Source organism: Gracilinanus agilis, chromosome 4 (assembly GCF_016433145.1).
Source record: "Gracilinanus agilis isolate LMUSP501 chromosome 4, AgileGrace, whole genome shotgun sequence".
In the NCBI taxonomy this organism is placed as follows: domain Eukaryota; kingdom Metazoa; phylum Chordata; class Mammalia; order Didelphimorphia; family Didelphidae; genus Gracilinanus; species Gracilinanus agilis.
This window is the reverse complement of record NC_058133.1, coordinates 225942468-225969162: the sequence shown is the minus strand read 5'-3', so window position 1 is coordinate 225969162 and position 26695 is coordinate 225942468. Positions and strand designations below refer to the sequence as shown.

The following is a 26695-nucleotide window of genomic DNA, read 5'->3' as shown; positions in this document are numbered from 1 at the left end:
CCATACTTGCCTCCACCACCTTTATCCTGTGACTGGTGCCATTTTCTAGGGCCGTGTCCACGCAGGCCTTCAGCTCCAGCGAGTCCAGGAGCCCTGCCAGCAGGTGGTCCTCCTGGAAGTGCTGCCACTCCTGTGCAACGACCTGTCCTAGCTCCACAGACAGGTTCCCATTGAGCTGCAGCTGGGAGGCTGCTGCCAGGAAATAGGGCAGCCCCTTTTGGGGGGGCTCCTTGGAAGAAGTGGCCGGTGCCCCAGTAAGGCCTGGCATGGAGACCTTCACCCCGTGCTGGGTCAGCTTGGTCTTCAGGGTCTGGATCAGGCCTATGAGAGGGAAGGGGAGAAGTAAGGCAAAGTTGGGGGTGCTAGGTCGGGGTGAGGCCCTGGAGCCTCCAGCGGTAACTAAGACACAGGGCTGGGTTGTCTTTCACTCTGGGACAGTTACCAGGCTGACTTGCGGTGCTAACTAGGGTAGGTTTCTGCTTTCTCGGGCTTCAATTTCCCCATTTACAAATGAGGCAAGGGGGTGATGATACCTTCTTTGCATAGGGGAGCCGTGAGGGGCAAATGAAGTCACACTGACAGTGTCCTGGGGATGTGGGAGAAAGCAGGAACCTGGGGTTGTTTACCACCATTCTCCCTCCCCCTGCTCCTCACATTGCTTTTCTTTAAGACAGAAACAAAAACCCTTACCTTCTGTCTTAAAATCAATACTGTGTATTAGTTCCAAGGCAGGAGAACGGTAGGGGCTAGGCAATGGGAGTTAAGTGACTTGCCCAGGGTCCCACAGCTAGGAGGAGTCTAAGGCCAGGTTTGAACCCAAGACCTCCCATCTCTTAGCCTGGCTCTCAATCCACTGAGCCACCCAAATGGCTCCCTCACGTGGCTTTTCAAGGAGTAGAAGAAGTCAGAGAGTGTATCTTCTCTTTCTAGAGAATAAGTGTGAACATAAATGGGTCTGACCCATGCTCTGGCTTACCTGCTATTTTAGCTCCCAGCACATGCTGTTTCTCTCTAGCCTGGCTCTTCTTTAAAACACACAAGCCACCTGGGAATTACCTAAACCTTCCTGTAGGGGGCAACTGGGTGGCTCAGTGGATTGAGAGTCAGGCCTAGAGACGGGAGGTCTTAGGTTCAAATCTGACCTCAGACACTTCCCAGCTGTGTGACCCTGAGCAAGTCACTTCACCCCCATTTCCTAGCCCTTACCGCTCTTTAGCCTTGGAGCCAATACATAGTATTGATTCCAAGAGGGAAGGTAAGGGTTAAAAAAATTTTTTTTTCCTGTATCCAATTTGTATTTAACCTCAAGAGAAGCATAAACTAACTTTCAGGAGCTACTTCTGTAGGACCATATTGGCCCAGGCTGGACACAGGGCCTTTGGCAAGATAAACCCAAGTCCTGTGCTAGGGCTCAGAGCATCAGCTGCATTCATAAGGAAAGGGGAACCTTTGGGGTGGTTCCTGTGACAAGGACATGGGCCTTTTAGTCGCCTGCTGAGGTTGTGGGCAAGCACAGAGTGACACAGTTTGTCCCCAAAACGGCCTCGGCATGAAGGAGCCGGAATGTTCCAAACAAGGGAAGTGGCCCTTATGAGTGCCATCCTTCAGGAGGGCTGGGCACAAACAAAAACATATATGGAAGGGTGATAAGAATCCTAAAGTGTCTGTTTGGTCTCTCAAGCTTTAAAGAGGGCCATATTTACCTTCTCTTTGCCTACCTCTTCTTTATCTTCATTTCTCATTGTTTATCTCCATCTCTTCCTCCTCTGACCGCCACCCCCCCCCCAGCCCCACAGTGCCACCGACCACGACCTTTACCTTTACACTGCTGCAGCTCTTCCTGGAGCTCGGTGTTGTCCGCCAAGCAGTCAGTCTCCACGTGAGGCACAAAACAGAATTTTTCCAGGATGGGCGTGTGATGCTCCTGCTGCCTTCGAGGGGCCACGGAAGCATGTAGCCGCGTGATCAGGACACCGCCGGACACTGTGTTACTTAAGCAGGAGTCCACGTAGGCATCTGCCACTGCGGAGAGTGGGGACAATGAGGTTTGTAAGGGAAGGGGGGGGGGGGGGGGGGGGGGGGGAGAGGGGAGCAGGGCTTACACGCACATGGCTGTGGAGCAAGGATGCTGGGGCCTACCTTGGCTCTCATCCTGGTGCTGATACACTTTCTGCTGGTGGGTGGCAGGGTCGATATACATGGAGGTGATGCGGGTCGGGAGGCGTAGGCAGCGCTGAGATACTCCCAAGATAGAGATTTGCAGCATGGTGTCCAGGAAGGTCACCCAATTGTCCTTCCATAGCAGTTTTCCCAGGTTTCCTGTGGCAGTAAGAAGGGCTCCTTAGTGTGGCCTCGGTGCTGGGAGCCTCCGGCCCTCCCACACCACACTGGCTACTCCCAGCTGTGAGCCAGGGACTTTCCTCTTCTCAGTTCAGTTCCACTTTTCTCCCTTCTGCCCATCCCACCCATCCCTGAGCAGCACCTCAGTACCAAGTCAGGGCCTTGTTTGTTTGGTTTCACTCCCCATGAGGGGAGCCCTAATCTACAGAATCTCTTAACGTCATTTCCCTCCACACTGAGATATGCAGAGGCCAGTTTGGGGCAAAACATTTGTCTCAGATCTCATATAAAATATGAAGCCCACCTGGTCTCCTTTAACAACAATCAATAAACATTTATTAAGTATCTGATATGTGCCAGGCCTATGGCAAGCATCGGGGATATAAAAAGAGGCACGAGACAATCCTTGCCTTTAAGGAACATACGAGCTTGCATTAGAGAACATAGGTGTCCCTTGGGTATCCCCTCTATCCCAAATGATGGTTTTAATAAGAGACTCTGGCATTCAGAACCAGAGTACTGGGAATACTTGGGGTGTGTAGGGTGAATGAGAAAAGGACACACAAAAAGTGGAGCCTTTCCCTGTCAAAGATTTGTGGGTAAAGGGGGGCAGTTAGCCCCAAAGAAATCTTGGCTCCTCCTGTTTAGCACAGGGGACCTCCAAAGCCTGGGACCCCTCCCGTCTGTTCTGCTAGAACTTCCTAATACTCTGGCTCTTTTAGAAGGGTCTTGTTCCTTTGTAAACTTTCCTGGAACAAACCACCAGACCTACCTTCGAGGTTGGTTTCTAATATTCCCTGGAAGTTGGGGCCATAGTCATAACCACGAAGACGAAGCTCTTTGTACACATCAGCCTTGGACAGGCTAAACTTGGCAGTGGAGGCTGCTGGATTAGGTCCTGGCTGATAATTGAAGATGTTGGCATCTGGCTCTTCCCAGTGGTACACTTTCCCTAAAGGGAAGCAGGGTGGATTGATTGGGGAGGAGGCACAGATAAGGGTCCAGTGTCAGGATTGAGCCTCCTGAGTCATTAGTACTGGCATATGGATTAGTGGGAGGCTTTAGGCTGCAAGACTGGAAGATGGTGGAGGAAGCCTTGCACCATGGATGGGAGGCCAGGAGGCTGGGGTCAGCTTGCACACCGATGAAGGGCAGGGTTTGGGAAGATGGAGCCCCGTGCCCGGGGTGCCTACTCTCCTGCTCTGAGAAGCCCTCACTCACCACTCACGATCAGGGTCCCATTATCAGACACCTCAAAGGTTCGAGAGGCCAGCATGAGTCGTACTTCCAGAGACACAGTACCTACAAGGGAGAGAGAGATGAGGTGTATAGGAAGGACGGCTAATTCCTTTCAACCTCCTCATGTGTTACCAACACCTTGGATTCCCTCTGGGACTGGGAGACGTTTGTCTTTTACGGACAAGACTCAGGATTTGGACTTGATTTCCCTCCCTGCTGGAATGTGGGGAACTGGAGTGATGGCCTCCTTAGACATTCCCAGGACCCTCAGAATAGGCGGACCAGAGCTGCCCTGACTTCTTCTTTTCACCTTTCTTTGGCAGGATAGTGGCCTGGTGCAAGGTGACGTCTTCAAATACTATAGGCATCTGTTCCATGACCATGTCCAGGGAGCGCGCCAGAGTTTTCCAGACCAGGCAGAGGTAGCCAGTAGCTGGGAAGATGACTCGTCCGTCGATGCAATGATCCACCAGATAATGGTCTGAGGCCTCAGCACTTGGGTCTGTTGTAGAAAAAAGACAATTAGTCAGGCCTGTGGAGCTACCCCCAGGGGATGAGCTGCCCACCCACCCTTGTACTGAATTTTGAGAGAGAATGGAGGTCAGTCAGAGGTTCTGCCACTCGAGGGGAGCCCCAGAGAATGGCACTTTTCCAAAGAGGAGAGTGCAGCGGTGACCTAGTCCCTTGGCCCCTGGGGACCATCCCTTTTACGACAACCCAACTACTCCAGTGCAGTTAATAAGGGGTCACTAGGTTTGAGTAGAAACAGGCCAACTTGTTAAGAACATGTGCTTATAGACTTCTTTTGAAAACCTAGTCAGCTTGGCATTCTTCCTGCTCCCTCCATCCTTAGTACCTGGTCACCACAATCACAGGATTTGAGGATTGGGGGGCCCACCCAAGAAGAATCCCTGTGACAAATGGTCACTTCGCTTGTGCTTGTAGACCTTCAAAGATGGCGGGATCCCCTCTCAAGGCTGCCCTTCTGCTTTTGGACATACCTAATCTGGACAGCTAAGTAGTGCAATGGACAGAAAGCTGGACCTGGAGTCCTGAAGACTGGTCTCTTTGAATTCAAATGTAATCTTGGACACTTCCTAGCTGTGTGACCCTGGGCAAGCCACTTAACCCCCATTGCCACTCTTCTGCCTTGGAACCAATACTTAACATAGATTCTGAGAAGGTAAGGGCTAAAAAAAATTAGGGTGGCCAGAAGTGAACACAATTTTCTAGAAGAGACATGATGAAGATGGAGCACAGTGGGACATATAGCCTCCTTATTCTTAGAAGCTATGATATGAGTGGTGCAGTGAATAGAGCACTGGGCCTAGAGTTAGGAAGATATAAGTTCGGATCTGGCCTTACACATATATTAGCTATGTGACCCTGGAGCCTCAGTTTCCTCAATTATAAATTGAGAATAGTAATAGCAGGATTATTGTGAGGACATCATATTGTAAAGTGTTTGGGTACTAAACAAATTTCCCTCTTCTTCCTGCCTTTCTCTGCATTCCTAGAAGTCCTAGATTGAATTTCTTGCTGTCTCATCTACTTTCTTTTATTAAACTTCCATCTTTTTAAAAACTGCCATCTAACAACAGGACTCCTTTGTCTTGTCATATGCAAACTTAACAAATGACAACTCTACTTTCATCCTAAACAGAATTGCACCAGATCTCTAGCCACATTGACACTGAACTATCAACTTTTGAGTCTGGCTACCTGACCAGTGCTAACTCCATAGGTCTGTCTAGAACAGTGGTTCCCAAACTTTTTTGGCCTACCGCCCCCTTTCCAGAAAAAATATTACTTAGCCCCCCGGAAATTAATTTTTTTTTTAATTTTAATAGCAATTAGTAGGAAAGATAAATGCACCAGTGGCCATCACTGCTCCCCTGGATCGCTGCAGCACCCACCAGGGGGCAGTAGCGCCCACTTTGGGAATCATTGGTCTAGAGTATGGACCGGTTATGCTCAAATGTGCATATCCTCTACACCCCAAGTCTGGATCCATCTATGTTATCATCTAGACACAACAGCATCAATAGTTTAGCTAAAACCTAGGTCAACAATATTATAGCATTCCCCTCATCTCTCAGTTTAATGACCCTGTCAAAAAAAGGAGATGAGGTTAGTCTGGCACAACTGGTTCTTCATGAAACCAGGCTGGCTCCTTATAATGACCTCCTTTCTTTTTAGATGTTCATCAATCATCTCTTTACGTATCTATTCCCCCACAATTGAAGTTGAGCTTACTGGCCTAGAGTTGGGAGGTTCTATTCTCTATTCTCTTTCTCTCTCTCTCTCTCTCTCTCTCTCTCTCTCTCTCTCTCTCTCTCTCTCTCTAAGATGATCGGGATATTGTCTTTTGTCAGTCTTCTGGTACATCTCCTATTTTCCACAATCTCATTGACCAAGAACTACGCATGCCTTTCATCTGGGCCAAGTGACTGAAATGTACCAACAACAGTTAGGTTCTCTCTTACTACCTCCTTTCTTTCCTTGGGCAACCCCTGATTGGCCATTTTTGTTCTGTCATTGTCAGTACAAATAGGATTTTTCTTGGCAGAGAAAACAGAACCTAAGAATTGAGCAACTTTCACTTTCTGTTGACAGTTCACATCATCCCATCCACTTCAAGTAAAGGCCTGTGTCTCCCTTCTATTGGTTTCTTTTATAAGTTTAAGTTGGATGGTAAGGTCCCTATGCATCCAATTTAGTTTCTTCAGAAAAAAACCATTTTCCTTTCTTACTTGAACTGTCCCTACTTGTGTCTTCATAATCTCACTTTTTTTTATTATTTCCCATCTCTCCAGGGGTGACTTCCTCTGTAGAATGTTAGTCCACAGGATAACAACATCTTAAGGCTTACAAGGCATTTTGCAACTATTCTCTCTTTGTTGTTCAGTTGTTTCAGTCATGTCTGACTCTTTGACTCTAATTGGGGTTTTCTTGGCAATGATACTGGATTATAGCTTGCCATTTCCTTCTTCAGCTCATTTTATAGAAAAGGAAACAGAGGCAACCAGGGTAAAATGACTTGCCCAGAATCACACAGCTACTTAGTGTCTGAGGCTGGATCTGAACTCAGGATATTCTCTGTTCTCATTTAGTGAGCCACCTCTCTTCACTGTCCCTTGTACAAGCTACACCATTCAAGCTTTTCCTAGATCTAGATGAATAGCCTCCATATTCCCCCCTTGGAGCTATTCCTTATCTTTCTAGTAATACTGACTTCCTGGTGGTAGGCAGCTGCAAATGTCTATTTTGGGCACCTCATTTGTTTTGTAACTCTGACTAGAGCAACATCAAGACTGTTTACCTTGAGAGACTATAAGCTCCCCAAAGCACTTAAGAGAGGGCTGGAGAATAAAAAGGAGGGTGCTCAATAAATATAGTTACAGATTTGGAGCTGGACGGGACCTCAGAGCTTATCTAGTTTAACCCTCTCTCCCTACAAGAAGGAAACCAAGGCCAAGGTTTAAGAAGTGACTAGTCTAAAGTGGCATAGCCACTTGGAGCAAAGAAAGGACCAGAATTCAAGTCTGGTCTCCAGACTCTCTTGAAGTCTATTCCCTTCCCACTAGCTGAACTGGTTTTTTCTATTATCCAGGTGGGAGATGGGGAGCTATCTGAGGAAAGTGGAACAATTCTGATTGAGAGGTTGGAACTGGTAACTCTCTGGGCTTCCATGGAACTGAGCCCAGAGCTGATCCACCCTGTGCCATTTCAAACTCTTTATTGGGTAGGATGTTTTGTATCCAATATTGCCAGAGCTAGAGGCATATGCCAAGGATTTCCACTGACAAGATATGCAGCAAAGTCCAAAGACTGTCAGCTGCAAGGCCCTGGGTGGGATGGGTTGGATTCTTCTCCACTCTGATCATGGGCTTTAAGGGGAGTCTGAGGGAAGGGAGGAACTCACCAATGTTGTAGATGGTGGAGGAAGAAGAGCCGCCTGAGCCATTTGGGAAGTCGCTGGTCGAGGGGACATCCCAAGTCTGGCTATGGTCCCACTTGATATGAGGGGAAATGAGTGGTGTCCCCACAGGGGCAGGGTATTCCACAGGTGGGAAGAGGCCATTGGGATTCACATTAGTGCTGAAGGAAGAGAGCAGTGGGAGACTGAATCAGACTCTTGGACACGCAGATGAGACAGGACTTCTCAAGAGGAATACCCAGACTAATAATTCCTCAGAAAGAAAGTCTAATAAATATGTAAGGGAAGATTATGAAGCAGATTCATAAAACAGTCTTAGAAGTGACCTCAGAGGATAGTTATCCTAACTCCTACCTGAAGATGAGCCTCTGAGTAATGATACTGGCAGTTATTAACTATACTAGAACTTATAAACCTAAACAGATATTCTCCTTAGCCACCTTGGGAAAATAAGACACCCTTCATTAAAGGATTGTGACCTCCTCTCTGGGAACTGCAGCAGTCATACTGTAATATAAGTATGTTGGAATACATTCCTTTAAATATTCTTACTGGTAGAAACTGCCATACAAACCCTCCACCAATGTCTTCTCAGTGTTTGGAGGTAACCTTGGTATACCAAGGAACCATGGAACACAAGCTACATACACTGAGATTTAAACACCAGGTACAGGCTCAGTAAGGAATGAACCATGTGGAATTCAGAGGGACTCATCATTAGATTCATGTCACTTACTTCTTGGATAGGGCCTCTTAAAAAAATCTACAACCCAAGGGCAGAATCCATGGGTGACAACCCCTAGGCTGGCTGCAGAGGAGAGGATTTTTTGAACCACAAAAACCTTAAAGACTTACTCCAGAGTTGGAGGGGGTCAGTAGAAGTAATTATATTGGGGAAAATTATGGAACCTTGTATTGCTATTTAAGTAAATGTTAGCAAATCTTCCCTGGAGGAAGGATTTAATTCTTAGAAATGGCCTGAAGACTTTGGGAACCAAATGTGATGATTAAGTTGGGTGATCAAGCTGAGTGATATCATTCTGGGTTAGAAAAAAGATGCATCTCAAAAGGCATTGCCAGTTCCTGAAATATTTTGAGCGAGGGTAGCATCATTTGAAATAAAGGTCTACTTTCCCAAAGAAACTACACTTGAAGGGGTCAATTTTGATAAAAGTTGACTCAATTCTTGAATATTTATTAATTTAAAAGAACCCAACAACTAAATTCTTCTTGCTTTGTAGCCACCAGATACAAATCAATATCCACCTTCCATGGGTGGATAATTACTTTGTGAACTAATTAAAAGAATAGGTATACCTCCCTACTCCATTGCAGTCCCAGATTTCACTTTCCCTGGGGATAGGGAGTGGGAGTGGTGATTAGAGTGATTAAATTGGTAAATGTATATCTCTCTAACAAAACTGAAATGGTACCTAGGCCATCCATATCTCTTCATTTAGAGGAGAAATTTAGTGTTTGATTGGACTGGGCTGGGTTGGACTTTTCTTTTTCTAGGCTCTCCAGAGCTCCCTATGTTGGGCTGTGATAGTAAAACCTGAGCTTGTCACAGCCCCTCCATTGGAGTGTGAATAGCCCCCACTCTCCACCTGGCTCCCTCTGGACTTCCTTACCCAGTTAGATGGAGCTTTCCAATGTTGGTGAGGAAGAACTCCAGGTTGTCCTTGTGGTCCTTCTTCATCAGAGGAATGATTGTGCAAGTTGACTTCAAGCCTCTCTTCAGGACGGCCTAGATGACCCAGAGGTCAGGGAATAGGTGATAAGATCAAGGTTACAAATGGACAGGGAGAGCAAGAGACTTTCTTTGTTCAGCACATCTATCCTTCCCCATGGGTTGGAAAGCTGAGAGGCACAACTCAGTCCTGATCTCAAGCACAGCTGTAGTTTGCTCTCCTCTGTAACCAGGAAGGGCTTTCAGCTGCTAATCGCCACTTGACTTTATGACTGACAGCTCCCAATTTCCTCTCAGTGTGATCCCAGAGAGTAGTCTATATAGTGGTTGCTTTTATTTCTCTTTCCATTATAGCCTTAACATTGACCAGTCTGTTTTTGTGCTCCTGGGGCAAACTATTTATGATCATATGACCTACTTGTTATCAGATCTGATGGTATTTTCTCAATAACCATCCTCTTTGATCCCTCTGTAAGATTAGATTTGGTTACTCTCTCCTTAAAACTCCTCCTTTGGCTTCAGTGATTTTGTCCTCTTCTGGTTTTCCTCTAGCTACTTCTAGCCACTCCTCTGTCTCCTTCAGTCAAATAGATATTCCCTTGAGTTCTGTCCTCTGCAATTCAGTCTTTCTCTACATTCTTTCCCTCAGGGATCTCATGACCTCAGTAACTTCAAATATGTGACTCTTAAATTCCAATCCAATACACCTACAGCCTGGATAATTCCACTTGAATATCCCATCATCACTTGAAAATATATCTCATTCTTTCATTCTCACTCTCATTCTCATAGTCACTGACACTCAAATTCTGACTTATTTTTTATTCTTCTTCAAAGGATCATAGTTGGAGATAGAAGGGATCTTATATATGTCATTCAAATGTGATTTTTCTTCCAACATGTCTCTCATATCTATCCCATTCTAGCCTAAACCCTCATTACCTCATACTCCAAGACTCTGAAACATCCTGCTAACTCATCTCCTCAAATTCAGCCTCTTCTGCACTCTATAAAGAATAATCTTCCTTAAATATCATTTATATCTTGCTCCTCTACTCAAGAGCATAATGTAGTTATCAGAAGGTCAGACTCCTTAAATCTAAACTCCTAAGCCAGATTCAAAGACCTCCAAAACTTGGCCCCACCTAACAATTTAATTCCTACCATTCCCCAAAAGACCTCTTCTACATAAATCAGGCCATCTATGATCTCCTTAAACTCACGGTTATTGCTTATCTTGTTTCCCCGGCTATAATGCCATCTTCTCTCCCTTTTCTTTATTAAATTAAAAAAAATTTTTTTTGCTTATTTATATATATTTTTAATTTAAATTTTTAAGTATTCCCAGGTATCTCACCCCTTCCCTCCCTGCTTTGCACTGTAGAAGGCATCACACAACAGAAAAACAGGTACATGTAAATTATGTCAGTTCTTTCTCTGGAGGTGGACATTCACAAGTTATTCTTTAAATATTTATTCTGTAGCTGCATATAATGTTCTCTTGATTCCGCTCATTTTCCTCATCATTATTTTATATAGGTCTTTCCAAGTTTAAAAAAAATGAGCCTGCTTATTTCTTATGGTGCAGTAGTATTCCATCACAATCATATGCCACAATTTGTTCAGCCATTTATCTCCTTAATTTCCAGTTCTTTCCCACCACAAAGAGAGCTGCTATATTTTGAAACACAGAGATTCTTTACCATTTACCCTGACCTCCTTGGGAAACACATCTTGGGTATACCAGTGGTATCGCTGGATCTAAGGGTATACACAGTTTTATAACTCTTTGGGCATAATTCCAAATTGCTTTTCAAAATGGTTGGATCAATTAGCAGTCTTCTTTTTTAAATGGATATTCAAATATTCTTTATCATCAAGGTCTATCTTTTCCAGGAAGTCTTCCCTAAATAACTTTAGCTCTAGTTCAAAAGAATGACTTTAGAGTTAGGGGAGATCTTAGAGACCATTGAGTCTAACTCCTTCATTTAATAAGAGAAAAATAAGGCCAGAGAAGCTAAGCAATTTGCCCAGGGTTTCAAAGACTACTTAGTGTCAGAAGCTGGATTTGAACCTATGTCTTCTTGACTGACTCTAACCCTTTGTATTCTACCACACTGCCCCTAATAGTCTCCTTCTTTTCTGATTTCACTTAGCACATATAGCATTAGAAGATATAATTGTTTTTAATTTTTTGGGGGGGTGTGGGGTATAGATGGAGAATAACAGCAGTCTTATCATTTTCCTTGTCATTCCTAATGATGTAAATTACTTGAGGGTAGGAACTGTGGCCTTGAAGGAGTTTACTCCCTCAAATCCCACTTATACACTTTATTTTTCAACTCTCTAATGCCCTTATCACATACTTTTGTGTTTTAGATCTATTGGTATTTATTATGTCTTCTTACTAGAAGATCCTTGATGGCTGGGACTCCATTTTAGTTAGAATTTCTATCTCATCCATAACCAAGGCCAAGGTGCATGGCATCTAGTAAGTACTTAAGAAATTTCCATTATATTGTACTAATATAAGCCTCCATGGCACCCAAAATGGTGCTGAGCACACAGGAGCTAACAAGAAATATTCTCTTATCTATTGCCTGAATGATGCTCACTGCCACTCAAACACTCCGGTAATGTTGCCGACATGGTCTTTGAAATGCCACCCCAGATTGTTGAGTCTGGCCTCCCCCAAGGGCCCTAATACCTGCAGGAGGGCATGGGGGGCGATCTCCAACACTACGGCATTGTCAGGGACGTGCCTCAGGGCCTCCTGGAAGAGCACTGGGCTCACCAGATTGTTGACATTGTACTCTGCCGAGGATGTTTGGGCCAAGGTCCCCTTCCACTGGTCCTCAGGGATGGAGGTACTGAGCCAGCGGGGGGAGCGGGGCCGGGGATTTTTGATCACCTGTGTGAGAGACACTCAAGATTAAAAAGAGATGTTATGGTGGCCCCTGGCTACAGTCACTCCAACTTTTTGCTGGAATTCCTTTTCTCCTTCTGTACCCCTCACCCAGCAGAATAACAAACCAACCCAACCCACTATTAGGTTTCTTCTTTGATTTTGTTCTTAGTCTCATTCTAAAAAAAATAAAATACATGAGCTTAGAATGGGGGGGTGGGGAGGGAGGGAAGGTGCCTTCAGAGGCCCCATGTTGGCTCAATTGTTGTTATGAATCCATTTCTGATCCTGTTCCCAAAAAGGAAAGTAGAGCTCAATCTCTAAGAGCACTTATTACCCTTCTCCCTCCCCATCCCTTCACTCTACCAATCCATATTTCCCCCTCCACCGATTCAAAAATCTAACACGAAAAGCATCCCAGCCTCCTACTGGAAGCCTTTCCTGACCTAATCACTTTTATTCTGTATCCCCTGGATACAGACATGAGAGAACTTTTAATCTGATATCCTCATTTTACAGTTGAGGAAACTCAGAGAATGTGTGTGGAGAGACTTTATTTAAGACAGTGCAGCTAAGCTAACTAGAATCCCCCTCCCTGCCAGTCGGTAGCTGCTGTGAGCTCCCTGAGGACAGGCCTGGGCCTTCAGCTCTCTCTCCCATTCCTGTACCTTCCCTGGTACTTCCTAGAGGGTTTGTTCTGCAGTAAGTGGGTGTTTGGTGCTTGACAGAGGCTCCCTGACCCCCTCTCACTCACCTTCTTCAGAGCTTGGAGCAGGGCAGGAGCGATGGACTCCATGAAATAGGAGTGGAAGGCAACGCCTCCCGTTCTCACTTCCTTGGCAAACACCCCCTCGGCCTTCAGCTCCTCAATGAACTTACTTACTAAAGCCTGTGGGGGAGAAGGGAGGGAGAACCTCAGTATCAGTGCCCCGGGTTTCCATATTCAAGGAAAAAGAGGGGGAAGCATTTGGGGGATGTAGGGAAGAAGGAAGGCTTGGTTGGGGTTTTCCTGTTATTCTTTATCATTTCCAAAGTTGTGACTATTTGCTAGAATATATGATGCAACCATTTGTCTGAAAAGGCAGTTAATGATCATAGAATGTCAGAGCCAGAAGGAGAATGAGAAATGATCTAGTCCAACCACCTCCTTTTACAAGGTGATTTGCTAGTAGAAGCAGAGTACCGGAGCTAGCTCGTGCCAGTGCTGAGCTTGGGGCAGCATTCTAGTGAATACAGACCTGCTGTCAGTCTCCTCCTTTTTCCATTACACCAGCCTGCACTTCCTCACAGAAAAGGATCTGTGACTTATGCATGAGTCTCTGAGGATGATAGCCAAAGTGGCAGTTTAATCCTCTCATTGCAGGATCTGAGCCCTCATTCTAAGGATTCTTAGATGTGGTTTCAGTTGTGTCTGACTCTTTGTGACCTCATTTGGGGTTTTGTGGGAAAAAATACTGGAGTATCCTTCTCCAGCTCATTTTATAGATGAGGAAACAGAGGCAAACAGGGTTAAGTGACTTGTCCAGGGTCACACAGCTAGCAAGTGTCTGAAATTGGATTTGAATTTAGGAAGATAAGTCTTTTTGAGTTCAGGCCTCACAATCCCATCAACTTCAGCACCTACTTGTGCAGGGTTCTTACCCAGAAAAACTGTTCAGCCACAGTCCTGTTCCAAAGACCTAGATTGTCTAAGAGGAAATATATAGGAAGTGGAAGAAAAGTTCTCTAATGCCCTGGCAGGTTCTCTGCCCAGGATCCCTACTTACCTGGGGTCCTGATATGGTAACTGTATCCTCGGAGTTATGGCAGGCAGGGACAACACCCTTGGGACATCGCTGTTTGCATTCTTCCCATGACAGCCCTATAAATGGGGACCAAAAGTGTCACTTCAAATAACAAAAGGTTGGGAGGCTCCAGGAGTAATGGGAACCCAGTAAGAAAAAGATCCCTTCTTGTGGAGTACAAAGACTCATTTTTTCCAGAGTTCCTTTTCCCTATATTGAACTTTCTCGGATTTAATATTTGATGACAAATACATGCAGGGGGTTCAGCATGTATGAATGATTCCACAAGCTAGTTCCTCTGCCTATGAAGAGATGGGAAGGGAAGCTACAGGCTTAAATGGGCTTCAATGGAGTTTAAGGGAGGGAGAGGGGAAATACTAAGATATATAAATCCCTAGATACAGACCTCCGTTGCCTCTGGCTGGAGGGTAGAAACCTTTAGAGGGCCAAACCCAACAAATAAAATATACAAATTCAACCTTTGAATTTGTGGGCCAAATATTTCTAATAAATCTATGCCCAGGCCTCTGGCCTCCCCCTCACCACCCATTCTCTTGGTTTAACTCTGCCTTTCTCAAACTTGTCAAGAACATCTCTAATGCAATCTTTTTTTCTCTCTCCAGGCACTGTTGTAATTGGCATATAATCTGTGCTTAATTATCTGTTTTCTTATTTCACATTAGAAGATAAATTCCTTAAGGGCAGGAATTGCATTTTTTTAGGCTCTACTGTTCCAAATAGTTAGTTTGGCAAGGTATTTATTTATGCTAATGGAGCAGAATAGTTATCACATCAGAAACAACAGTAACAAAAATAAGGAGAATAAGAAGAGTTGCAATTGGTATGGTACTTAATAAATTATAAAAATGCATATTGTAGCCTATGAAATATAGACTACAAGTATTATTCCAATTTTGCAAGCAGAAGGGCAGAGGCACAAAGAAATAATTGCCTTGGTTCAGGCCATAGTTTGGTAGAGCAGGGACATTTACTGAGACATTCTGACTCTTAAGTCCAGTATAAAGATAATTTCTACTTAGTTTTGGAATTATATTGCATGGCTTGAACAAAACAAACAAAAAACCCAACTGCTGTGGATTTGTTTGATTTAGGCCAATATTAAAATGAGTATTTCCTGGAGGCAGCTGGGTAGCTCAGTGGATTGAGAGCTAAGCCTAGAGACGGGAGGTCCTAGGTTCAAACCCAGCCTCAGACACTTCCCAGCTGTGTGACCCAGGGCAAGTCACTTAACCCCCATTGCCTACCCTTACCACTCTTCTGCCTTGGAGCCAATACACAGTACTAACTCCAAGACAGAAGGTAAGGGTTTTAAAAAAAAAATGAGTATTTCCTGAATGGTAGTAGCCAGGAAGCAGATTGGGGTGTAGGACTGGAAGCTAGCTCAAGTTAAACATTTGTCATGAACATTCACAAAGTGGATAATTAACACACACAGGTTACTTAGAGAAGAGAAGGACCATAGAATGTGAAAGGCGGAAGATCTCCTTGGAGATCACTTAGTCCAAGCCAATTCATTTTATAGATGATAAAAATGAGGCTCAGGGAAAGGGGAAGTAATTTGTTCAAGGTCCCACAGTTTGGGAATGAGTGGAACCAAAACTGAAATTCTCCTTTCTATGCTCTTCCCCCTGCTCTGTATTGTTTCTTCAACGTAGATATGCCTAAGAAATATCTTACACAACTATAGGCAGGGGGAAAATTCTTAATTAAACAACTGATAGAGATGATCACTTGAGACAAAAAGAGACCTTTACCTCCCATACTACATCAGTCCATAGTCTACTTAGGGCCAGGGACTCTTTCTGATTATTCCCTTGCCTTGACTTCTCAGGGGAGCCTGAAACAGGCAGCCCCATGGGCATGACAGTTCTTGGACACCTACCGACAGCCGCCATGCTTCCTGCAGGGAACTTGGCATCTTTGATGCACTGGCCTCTCCAGTAAGCAGCAAGGACAGCCTCATTCTGGGTGAGGCAGCCATCGGCATAGCCACAGGCCACCTCGCCCAGGGAGTGCCCAATGATGCCATCTGGCTTCAAGCCCATCGCCGTCAGCATGTCAATTTGGGCAATCTGAAGAGAAGGTGCAACAGAGGAGAAGTTAATCAAAACAAGGATTACTGACCCTGGAAATTAACTGGAGTTAATACAAGGCCACCCATTTCTTTGTTGGATCCTGAGATTCATGGCACTGGGGTCGGGAGAGGTGGGGGGGAAGAGTATTTGTACATTAAAAATGTCATTTGTCATCAAAGATAACAAGATTGACTCACATGAGCAGCATAAGCACTCTGGGGTTTTTTTCTAATAGAGTGAAAGGTCTGATGTAAGTCAGCCACATCTTTTGATTTAGTTCCCAGTTAGAGCAGTGATAAGATTTTTTTTTTTTTAAACTCATACTTTCTGTCTTAGTAACAACTCTTAAGAAAAAAAGGCATGGGCAGGCTAGGCAAATGGGATTAAGTGATATACACATGATCACAGAGCTAGGAAGTATCTAAGGACACTCTGAACCCAGGATCTACACTTAACATCAAACTACTGGCCAGACCATCCCTTCATACAGTCTGGTTAAGAAGTAACTTATTTGAGATTTTGAATTGTGTTATAAAGCAGTAGTTATCAAAACTATCTGGTACTGGCTAAGAAATAGAAAAGTAGATAAGTGGAACAGAACAGACAACAAAGTTGTAAGAGATTATAGCAATCTTGTGTTTAACAAAAGTCAAGATGCAAATTTTGGGGATTAAAAATTCACTATTCAGAAAACATTGTTAGGAAATCTGGAAAACAACCTGGTTGAAACTAGATATAGATGAATAACTTACACCATTTACCAAGATAAGATCAAAATGGACATATGACCTAGGCATAAGGGGAGATCATAAGCAAATTAGAAGAACAGAGAACATATTATCTATTAGATTAATGGACAGAAGAATTTGTGAAAAACAAGCAAAAGAAAGCATTATGAGATGTAAAATGGGACCATTTTGAATACATTAAAGAGATTTTGTACAAATAAAAACTAATGCAGTGAAGATTAGAAGGAAAGCAATAAGTTGGGAAAAAATTTTTGTAGACAATTTCTTGGATAGAGATTTCACATCTAAAAAAAGAGAAAACTTAGTCAAATATATAATAATATGAATAGTGCCTTAATTTGATGGATGGTTAAAAGATGTAAGCAAACAGTTTTTGGATGAAGAAATCAAGGCTAGATATAACTATATGAAAAAATGCTCTAAATCATTATTGATTAGAGCAGTGATGGGCAAACTTTCTAAAGAGGGGGCCAAAGGAAAGGAAACACTTATCTGCCAGTCTGTTTCTAAGGCAACTCCTTAGAAGTTTCATTGTATTGTATCCTACTCATTGTATTCATCAGAATAGGAATAATGTCCCATGGCCTGATAGAACATTTCAGGAGGCCACATATGGCCCGAGAGCTGTAGTTTGCCCATCACTGGATTAGAGAAATGCAAATCAAAACACCTCATCTATTAGCCTATCAAACTGGCTAAAATGACAAATGTTGGAGGGCTTGTGGAAAAATGGGGACACTGATATACTGTCAGTGGAACTGTAAATTGATCCATTCATTTTGGAGAGCAAGTTATAAACCTTGACCCAGTAATAACACTATTAGGTTTATTTCCCAACATAATCAGAAAAAAAGGAAAAAATATATGTTCTAAAATATTTATAGTGGTGGCAAAGAAATGGAGACTAAGGGGATAGATGTCCATCAATTGAGGAATGTCTAAACAAGTTGTGGTAGGTGATTATGATGGATGGAATACTACTGTGCAGGTTAATTTTGGAAAAATATGGAAAGACCTACATGAAATTATGAAGTGAAATGAGCAGAACCAAGAGAACATTATATACAGCAACAAAAGAATGATCTGACTATGTTCACCTCCAGAAAAAGAACTGATATATATCTTTTTTTTTCAAATGATGTCTTCTCTAAGTGGGGGAAGAAAAGGAGGCAGTTAACTGGGTATTTTAAAGCAACAAAGAAATAAATTTAAGTTAAAAAAAAGTAAATGAGTCAAAACAGTTCATGAAAATGTCTTATCAGGCCTACCATGAGGTTCCCAGGAAGAAAGAATCACAGAGATATTCCAAACATGCTTTTTTGAGTAAAGAATTACATGTTTTATGAGTGGGTCCCCATGGTGAGGACTGCTGGATGAGTGCAGATGAGGATGGAGAAATGTCTTCCTCTTTCCTACCTGAATTGCAGTAAGACTAACAAAGGCATGGACAATGTCATCAAAGGTATTCTCATCAGTACTCAGCAGGAGGTCTGACACCTTGAGGCCATATGCTTTCACAGCTTCATCAGAGCGCAGGATGGAATTGCGAAAGATGTCCAGTCTCATGAGACTCAGGCCCATCCTCCGCCATTGTGTGCCCATACCTGTTTGAAGGGTGGGAGGACATAAATGCCTTGTTTAAACCCTACCCTGCTTTCTCCCTCCAATTTGCATGGAGGGAGGCATTTATCTCTCTTCCTGGCCCATTTCAGGGTAGCTAAGGAGAAGAGAGATTGTCAGGTGTGTATGTGGGAGGAACTCCTGGGTAGCCCTTGGCACTGAATGAAGGATTACTGAGCCAAGAGAAGACTCCAGGATGGGGTAGGAGGGAGAAGTGGGAAGTTAGTAATTGCTACATACACAAATGGATTTCTTTTAAAGAGGAAAGTTTTTATTCTTTTAATTCTTACCCTTTCTCTCAGACATGAGGAAAGGATGAAATGAGACTTGTGGCAAAGAAGATTTAAAACTTCTTTCCATAAGTGTTGGTAGAAAAAAGAACCACTGAATTAGTGTGGATGAGGTTGCATTTGGAAATAGGAATGGATAGGCCTTTCTCTACTATGACTGGAATAAGGCCCTAGTCCCAGATGGAGATGATCAGGGATGGGGTAGGCGAAGGGGCTGGAAAACTCACCAGAGCAGATGAACCAGAGGGGCCGCTCTCCTGAGCTCACCATCTGCACCTCCTTGGCACTGCTCTCCCCACCAAGAACAGTGAAACCTCGATAGGGCATGCTGGCTGGGGGCACCATGGCAATGTCATTGAGCATGCTCACAAAAGTCTGGTCCTGGGCCTGCAACTGGCCCTGCTCTAGCAGCGTCTCTACAGCTTCCTCCGTGCGCCCGCTGACCTGCAGCAGGTGAGGCAAGGGTGGGGAGTGTGGGGGCTGGGCCCGCCTGGTGTTGGGCTTGAGAATGACATGGACATTGGAGCCACCAAAACCAAATGAGTTGATGCCAATGTTGCCGCCTTTGACAGGGACTGGTCTGTCTACCACCAGGAGTGTCCCATCCAGGAGTGCAGGGATTTCAGGGTTAGGATTCTTGAAGTGCAGGTTAGGTGCCCAGACTCCATGTTCCAGAGAGAGAAGCACCTGTGGGGAAGAGCAGGATGTGGCAGGAGAATGTGGGTGACCTCTACAATGTCTCCAGGGCAATCACAAAACCTGTTCTTTATGGTCCGTCCCTTGGGGCTAGAGCAGGACCAGCTTCTTTTCCTCATTCCATCTCAAACAAGAGTTATTAAATGAACCAAATCCTACCCATTCCTGCTACCATTAAAGAAGTTTTGAAGGACAGCACTCTGGGAAATCTTCCCCACTTTAGAGAATAATGCTTATGACCCTGAGTTCACACAAGAGCCAGGTTTAGCACCAGCAGTCTCTAGTTGGTGTGCCTTTGAATAGCTCAGGGATTGTGCTTCATCTGCAGAGGGGTACGCAGGACATCACAGTACTAGTCCCAGCTGCCACATACTTGGGTGACCTCAAACAAGTCAACTCCCCAGGTCTCTGGAGGTTTCCTTGCCCATAAAATGAAGGGGCTAGACTCTGTGAGGTACATTCTCAACGGTCAGTCAACAAACACTTATTAAGCATCTACTATGTGCTAAACACTGTGTTAAGTGCTGGGGGATATAAAGAAAGGCAAAAAAAGCGCCTCTGACCTCAAGGAGCATATAGTCTAATGGGAATAACATTCTAATGTTTTATATCCCACAGAAGGTAGCTATTATCTGGCCAAACAGGAACTCTAATTTGTCTGGGAACCATGCCTGGCCTTCGTACTGGGAGGACCCTACCCTCTACATCTTAGAACCTTAGAACATTAGTTCTAGAAGGCATCTTACAGATCTTTCAGCCCCTCAATTCAGAACCAAAAAAACTGGCACCAGAGTACAGTTATGGCAGATTGGAGAGATGGTCTTCATATCTATGAGCATTCATATGAGCATATAGTTCTTCCTTGGGGTTCCTTCTTTTTTTATTCTCGCTCTCATAAATGACGTATTATCTACATATAAAGATATAAAATCTCATAGCCTGAGATTATACACACACACACACAGAAAAATATAAAATCTCATGGCCCAAGAGTGGAGGGTGGCAGAGGGACTGATGGACAAAAGGATTAAAATATGGTCTCTCATGTGGAAGTCATCATACGATGCCATAAGTCACATTCAATGGCCTCTTCTCAGTCATCATTCTTCTTGGCCTTTCTGTAAGATTTGATCATGTAGACCACTCTTCTTGGACATTCTCTTCCTATCTCTGACCACTACTTCTCAGGCTCCTTCCATGTTATACCTACTCCAAGGCTATGACCTGGAACCTCTTCTCTTTTCTTTCTACTACAATTTTTCTTTTGGTGACTTCATCAGTTCTTATGTGTTCAATTATCATCTCTAGGCAGATAACTCTCAGATTTGTATTTCTAGAACTACTCTTTCTCCAGAGCTCCAGGCCCACATGTGCATAATGAACATTTCAAATGGGATATTCTATAGGCATTTCAAATTTAGTATGCACTATGCAGAATTCATTTATCTTTTCTCCAAAACCTCCCCTCTTCTGAATTTCCGTTCTTGTCACCACCACCACCACCACCAGGCTATTAGACATCTCTGAGTATATGTATTTTAAGCAACTCAGACTTCTTATGTCCAAAATAGAACTCATTACCCTTCCCCTTACACTTGTCCTCTTCCAGGCTTCTTTATTTCTGCCCAAGGTGCTACCATCCCTACGGTAATTCAGTGTTGTGCTTGCCTCCTCACTCTCATTCACCCTACACAACCAATCAATCATTTGCTATTTGTTTCTTGCCCCACTCATCCCTCCCTCTTTCTCTCATCTCTTGCATGTTCCCTTCTTTCCTCGCTCACTGCCATCCTCTGTTAGGTCCTGGTCACCTCTTGCCTAGATTATTGCAACAGCCTCCTAATTAGTCTCTCTGTCTCAACTGTCTCCTTATGTCCTCCACACAGCTGACAAGATGATGATTCCTAAAGCACAGGGTTGATGATATCACTGTCCTACCTAATATGTTCCAGCGGTGCCCTATTACCTCTAGAATAGAATCTAAAACGCACCTCTGACCCACTAATGTCCTTTGTTTGGCATTTAAAACTCTTCACAACCTGGGCTCATCTTACATTCCCAGCTTTACTACACATTGACTCTTTCCCACATTAACCCTCCTGCCGTCCTGGCCTCCAAGGAGTTCCTCACATACAGGACTTAAGTCTCCAGGCTGTGCATTTACACCAGCTACCCACCCCCCACCCACACCCCACTCCCCATTCCTGGAGTGCTCTCATTTCTCACAACCAGAAATCCTGGATTTCTTCAAGATGCTCCTAAAGGGTCACCTTTCCTGGTCTTGTGGCTAGTACCTTCCCCTCTAAAGCTACATGTATCTACTTTGTAGTTCTTATATATTTGTGTGTGGGCATGCTGCCTTCTCCATTAGAAAACAAACTTGCTGAGGGAAGGAATATCACTCTTGCCTTTGTATTCCCAGTGATTAGCACAGTGCCTGATAAGTAGAAAGCCCTAAATAAATACTTGTCCTTCGGACTTGACTGAGTCAGGGAATGGGGGTTTTGAGCTCTGCCTCCCACATCCCTCTTTCCTGCACTGGGGCTCTCTCTACATGACACTGTCCCTGGGCATGTGGGTAGTGACTATTTAGCCTCAGAACAGATATCAGAATTCAGGCTGGAGATGGGAGAGCAGATAAAAGACAACATTAGACGTGGGGAGGAGGGGTGAAGTGGGGGTTGGGGAGCAGAAGGCTTCAGGGAGAGAAGGTACTTCTCTAGGATAACAACCTCTTACACAGGACAGGAGGAGTCCTCCCCCAGAGTCAAGCCCAATCAATCAACCACACCCAGTCAAACCAGCCAAGCCAGGCAGAGGTAGCAATCCCATTCTGAGGCCAAGCTTCCCTAGCCCCTTTAGGCTCAATAGTCACAGAATCAAAGAACATTAGAGCTGGAAGGGATCTTGTAAGTTATCTTATCCAACCTCCTCATTTTATAGAGGAGGAAAAGGAAATGGGTTAAATTCCAGAATTTTATAGCTGGAAGGAACTCTAGCAATTATGTAGCATATGTGGCCCTTTTTACATTTTATGAAAGGAAATTCAGGGCAGAGCCAGAATTAGAATTAGGGTCTTCTGATTTAGAATTTAGAGCTTTCTCCTCTCCTTTCTACCATTCTTATTTTGCCACTTCACATTCCTGTTTCCTGATTAAATTCAATTCTTTTTAGCAGCAGAGATAAGTTTAAAGAGACTCTTAAGTGAGAAGAGATTACTCTACAGGTTGAAATTGGGAAAGGGTAATTGCCACACTCATTGAGATATTTGACTTGGCACCATGTAAGACACTTATCTTCCCTTTAGGCCAAGTAACCATTTTCCTAGTAACTTTCCCAAGAGTCAAATACTTGGGCAAAAAGAGAAAATCTATCTTGTATAAGCCAACTCTAACCCTATCCCCCATCTAAAGCTTAGGGGGACAAGGACTCCTTCCTCTACCTATAGAATGGAGATATATATATATATAACAAGCTAGTCTGGGCTTTCCCCATAAGTTACCTTGGACAGGGCTGCCAGCCCGGAGGCAGGCTCGGGATGGCCCATATTTGATTTTGTGGATCCTATTAGCAGCGGCTCACGGCGAGATTGGCACAAAGCTCGGACAATGCCATTCAATTCTTGAGGATCCCCAACCTGGGGGAACATAAACAACAGACCATGAGATTCCCAGCCTACCTCACTTGAAGACTACTTTAGCCTAAAAATATTTGCATGACCCTGGCTGAGATGGATGAGGAGGTAGAGGAGGAAGGATTAGGGGGACACACCACAATCTCACCTTGGTGCCAGTGCCATGGGTTTCGACATATTCCAGTGATTCAGGAGAGACTCCGGAGTCCTTGTACAAAGATCGCATTAGCTGTTCCTGTACCTCTCCAGAGGGGAAAGTCACACCTGCAAGAAGATGCTACTTGCTTTCAAAGGTCCAGAAGTTCCATAAACTTTGCCTAAAGGTGGCTCCATCCCCATAATCCATCTTCTAGTTATACTTTTTAGATGGTATGTCCCTTTGCTTCCAAGCCTTGTTCTGATGCTCCCCTTGCCCAAACCAAGTATCTCTATTCTCTGAAGGCTAGCTGCTAATGCTGCAGCTGGATAGTCTTTCTTCTAACTTGGGACCCTCAGATGCCACGGATTCAAAATGCTACTTTCTAGGGACATAGCTCTGTCAAAAATTAGTGATAATCTCTTAATTGCCAAAATAATCCTGGCCTTTTCTCAGCCTTCTAGCTTCTTGAACAGCATTTGACACAACAAAGGATCCTATCCTCTCTGAATTTTTGTGACACTGCTCTCTCCTAGTTCTCCTACCAGTCTGACCAATACTCCTCTAACTGTGAATCTATCCCAAGGCTCTGACCTTTTCTCTTTTTTTCTTTATATTCTCTCATTTGGTGACCATATCAGCTCCCAGGGGCTCAACTACGCAGATATGTCTCAGATCTAGCCCTAGCTTATCTCTTGAGCTCTAGTCCCTCACCACAAACTGCTCATTGGCTATTTAAAACAAGATGTTCCACTGGCATCTTTCTTTCTAATCTCACCCCTTTCAAACTCCCCTTTTTCTGCCTGTCTAATCCATGTGGGATTTTTAGTTTACCATGTGGGGGACATCCTCTAATGCTTAGGCTACATTTCCACTCAACTGCCAAATCTTCCCATAGCTAATCTTAGACAACTCATCCTCTCTGCTTGCACAATCACTAACTTAGTTCATTCTCATCAGATTTTGCCTGGATAATTATCTAATTGGTCTCTCTACCACAAGTCTCTTGCTATTCCAATTAGCAGCCAAAATGACATTTGTAGATTTGACAGCATTACTTTGTAAATTCTAGAGGTTTCCTACTACTTCTAGGACCAAATATAATCTGCTCTGTTTGGCATTTAAAAAGCCTATCCCAACCTAGACAATTCCTCCTCTCTAGGCTCATTACATATTATTCTTCTCATGCACACTATTCCTCATACATGATCATGCATCTTTTCATAAGCTATTCCCCATCCCCGTGGTGCATTCCCTCCTCCCCTCCACTGATTTAGCTCAAATGCCATCTTCTATATGCAATCTTTCCTGATCCTCAGAGCTGCCAGGGCACCTCTCCTTCCCCACTAGGATCACCTATCTTCTTTATATGTATCCTCATTTCTATGTTGTTCCCTTTGACTTACTTACTTACAGTTTAAGTTCCTCCAAAGATAGAGACTGTCTTTGTATTTGTGGCCACCAGCACAGTGCCTGGCACATAGTATCTGTTTAGTAAATACCCACTAACCAACTGATTGGTGAAAGCTTTCAGGGTACTCCCTGGCCTCCAAGGAGGCTGTACTAGGAAGGCAGAACAAAGCCCAAATAATGGCACCCAAGAGATGCTCCCTATGCAGTTGCTAGCTCTTACCCAGTAACCAGTCCTTGACCTCATGACCCACCTTGTTCCTTATAGCCATCAGTGTTGGTGCTTGCATTCAGTATTGTGGCATAGACCCGCTTGGCCATGGATTTTTTCATCATTAGGATAGCCACCACAGCCTCAGCCCGGCAATATCCATTCCCTGAGGAGAAAGACAAGAGCCTCTGAGGACTTCGCATGTGTCCCTCATCTTAAACTGAGGCAAAGATGAGATTCAGGCTTGGGTCTTACTTGCTCTCTCCGGGACATGGCTCAGCTGTGGCTCCCGTGGCTACCAAACACATATCACCCTGCTAATTCTCCCCAGACATCCTTGTGAAAACAGTCTCAAGACCAGGCTGAGTGGGAAGGCAAGGAGGAGGACTCCCTGCCATCAGCCTATGGTGGTAGTCACATATCTCTGAATGCTAGGGCTGGAAGAAACTTGCACATCATCTGGTCCAACCTCCTCATTTGAAAGAATTTGGGAAACTGAGGCTGAGAGAGCCTTGGTGGGAGCTCATGTTAAACTTCCCTTACTGGTCGTGGCTGGGAAAATTCCCATGAAGTCAGATCACTAGTCAGCCTCCTGTTGGGTCAGACATTTATTTTTTTAAACCCTCACTTTCTTAGAATCAATCCTGTGCACTGGTTCTAAGGTAGAAGAGTGCTAGGAAGCATCTGAGGTCAAATCTGAACCCAGGACTTCCCATCTCCAGGCCTGGTGCTCTATTCCCCGAGTCACCCAGCTGCCCTCTTGGGTCAGACTTACTGAAATTAACAATGGGTAAATTCTCTAACTCCTTGGACCCTCAGAGATATACTAATCCTATTCTTATTTCATAGACTGAGGAAACTGAGGCCTAGAGACGTTTAATACAAATTGATGGCTGCGGCCTTTTCCACTATAGTCCACTGCCTATCCTTCAGAATAACAAAAGCTGATGATTCTGTGGTGTCTTCAGGTCTTATTTGATCCTCGTCACAACACTGTGAAGTAGGTTTTTATTATCTCCATTTTACTTTATTTTAAAAAACCCTTACCTCCCTTCTTAGTATAAATTCTAAGATAGGAGAGCAGCAAGGGCTAGGCAAGTGGACTGATGTGACTTTTCCAGGGCCACCCAGCTAGCAAGCGTTTGAGGCCAGCTTCTTTTCATAAAGCAATGTGAAGGGAGCTGACATGGGTCACCCAGATAGAGAGTGGCAGAATCTGAACCCAGCTCTCTCTAGGTTGTACTTCTAGTTGCTGCCTCTTTCTCAATGGCATGATTATAATGTGGGGCTAGCTGGGATAGAGCAGGGGCAGATCTGTTTGCAGGTTTTGCTGCTTCTCACCCCTCCTCTCCCCTCCCCTATAGGGCTCCTGACCAAAGGCTGCTGTGCGCCCTCTTACCTGAAGCATCGTAGGCCTTGCAGGCGCCTTCAGGACTGAGCATGCCCAGTTTCATGAACTGGACTGAGGTGTTGGGCTTGAGCAGGACGTTGATGCCCCCTACGATGGCAGCACAACACTCCCCAGAGCTGATGGCCTGGAATGCATTCTGCATAGCCACAAGGCTGGAGGAACAGGCAGTGTCCAGGGCAATGCTTGGTCCTGCAAACAGAGCACAGATGATAGGCTCAGGCAGTGGGGAAGTGGAAGAAGGGGAGAGAGCCTCTGTTTCCATTTAGCCTAAAGAATGGGAGCCTGGGTACTTTCAGGAAGACCTCTCTCCAGAAAGAAGCAGAAGCTGGCCCACAGAACTAGGAGAGGCTCCTGGGACATCCCTCCCCACCAGCATCATCTCATCTCATCCCATGACTTTCTTTCTTTTCTTTTCTTTTCTTTTCTTTTCTTTTCTTTTCTTTCTTTCTTTCTTTCTTTCTTTCTTTCTTTCTTTCTTTCTTTCTTTCTTTCTTTCTTTCTTTCTTTCTTTCTTTCTTTCTTTCTTTCTTTCCTTCCTTCCTTC

The 26695-nt window shown here is 44.3% G+C and overlaps 1 protein-coding gene across 1 annotated transcript in view; it reads right to left on the bottom strand.

Annotated features, from left to right (window-relative positions):
* The window catches only part of FASN (fatty acid synthase), a 52141-nt gene that overhangs the window by 18114 nt on the left and 7332 nt on the right, over positions 1-26695 (bottom strand). Inside the window, exons 4-21 of the mRNA XM_044675944.1 lie at positions 26140-26340; positions 24784-24906; positions 23132-23247; positions 22852-22986; positions 18881-19340; positions 18160-18347; positions 15802-15991; positions 13881-13975; positions 12869-13003; positions 11917-12120; positions 9151-9266; positions 7505-7680; positions 3890-4081; positions 3562-3642; positions 3113-3292; positions 2140-2319; positions 1819-2022; positions 11-321 (exon numbers count right to left, since the gene is read on the bottom strand). Of these exons, the coding sequence (XP_044531879.1) occupies positions 11-321; positions 1819-2022; positions 2140-2319; positions 3113-3292; positions 3562-3642; positions 3890-4081; positions 7505-7680; positions 9151-9266; positions 11917-12120; positions 12869-13003; positions 13881-13975; positions 15802-15991; positions 18160-18347; positions 18881-19340; positions 22852-22986; positions 23132-23247; positions 24784-24906; positions 26140-26340 (3287 nt within the window). The remainder of the gene's footprint in view (positions 1-10; positions 322-1818; positions 2023-2139; positions 2320-3112; positions 3293-3561; positions 3643-3889; positions 4082-7504; positions 7681-9150; positions 9267-11916; positions 12121-12868; positions 13004-13880; positions 13976-15801; positions 15992-18159; positions 18348-18880; positions 19341-22851; positions 22987-23131; positions 23248-24783; positions 24907-26139; positions 26341-26695) is intronic.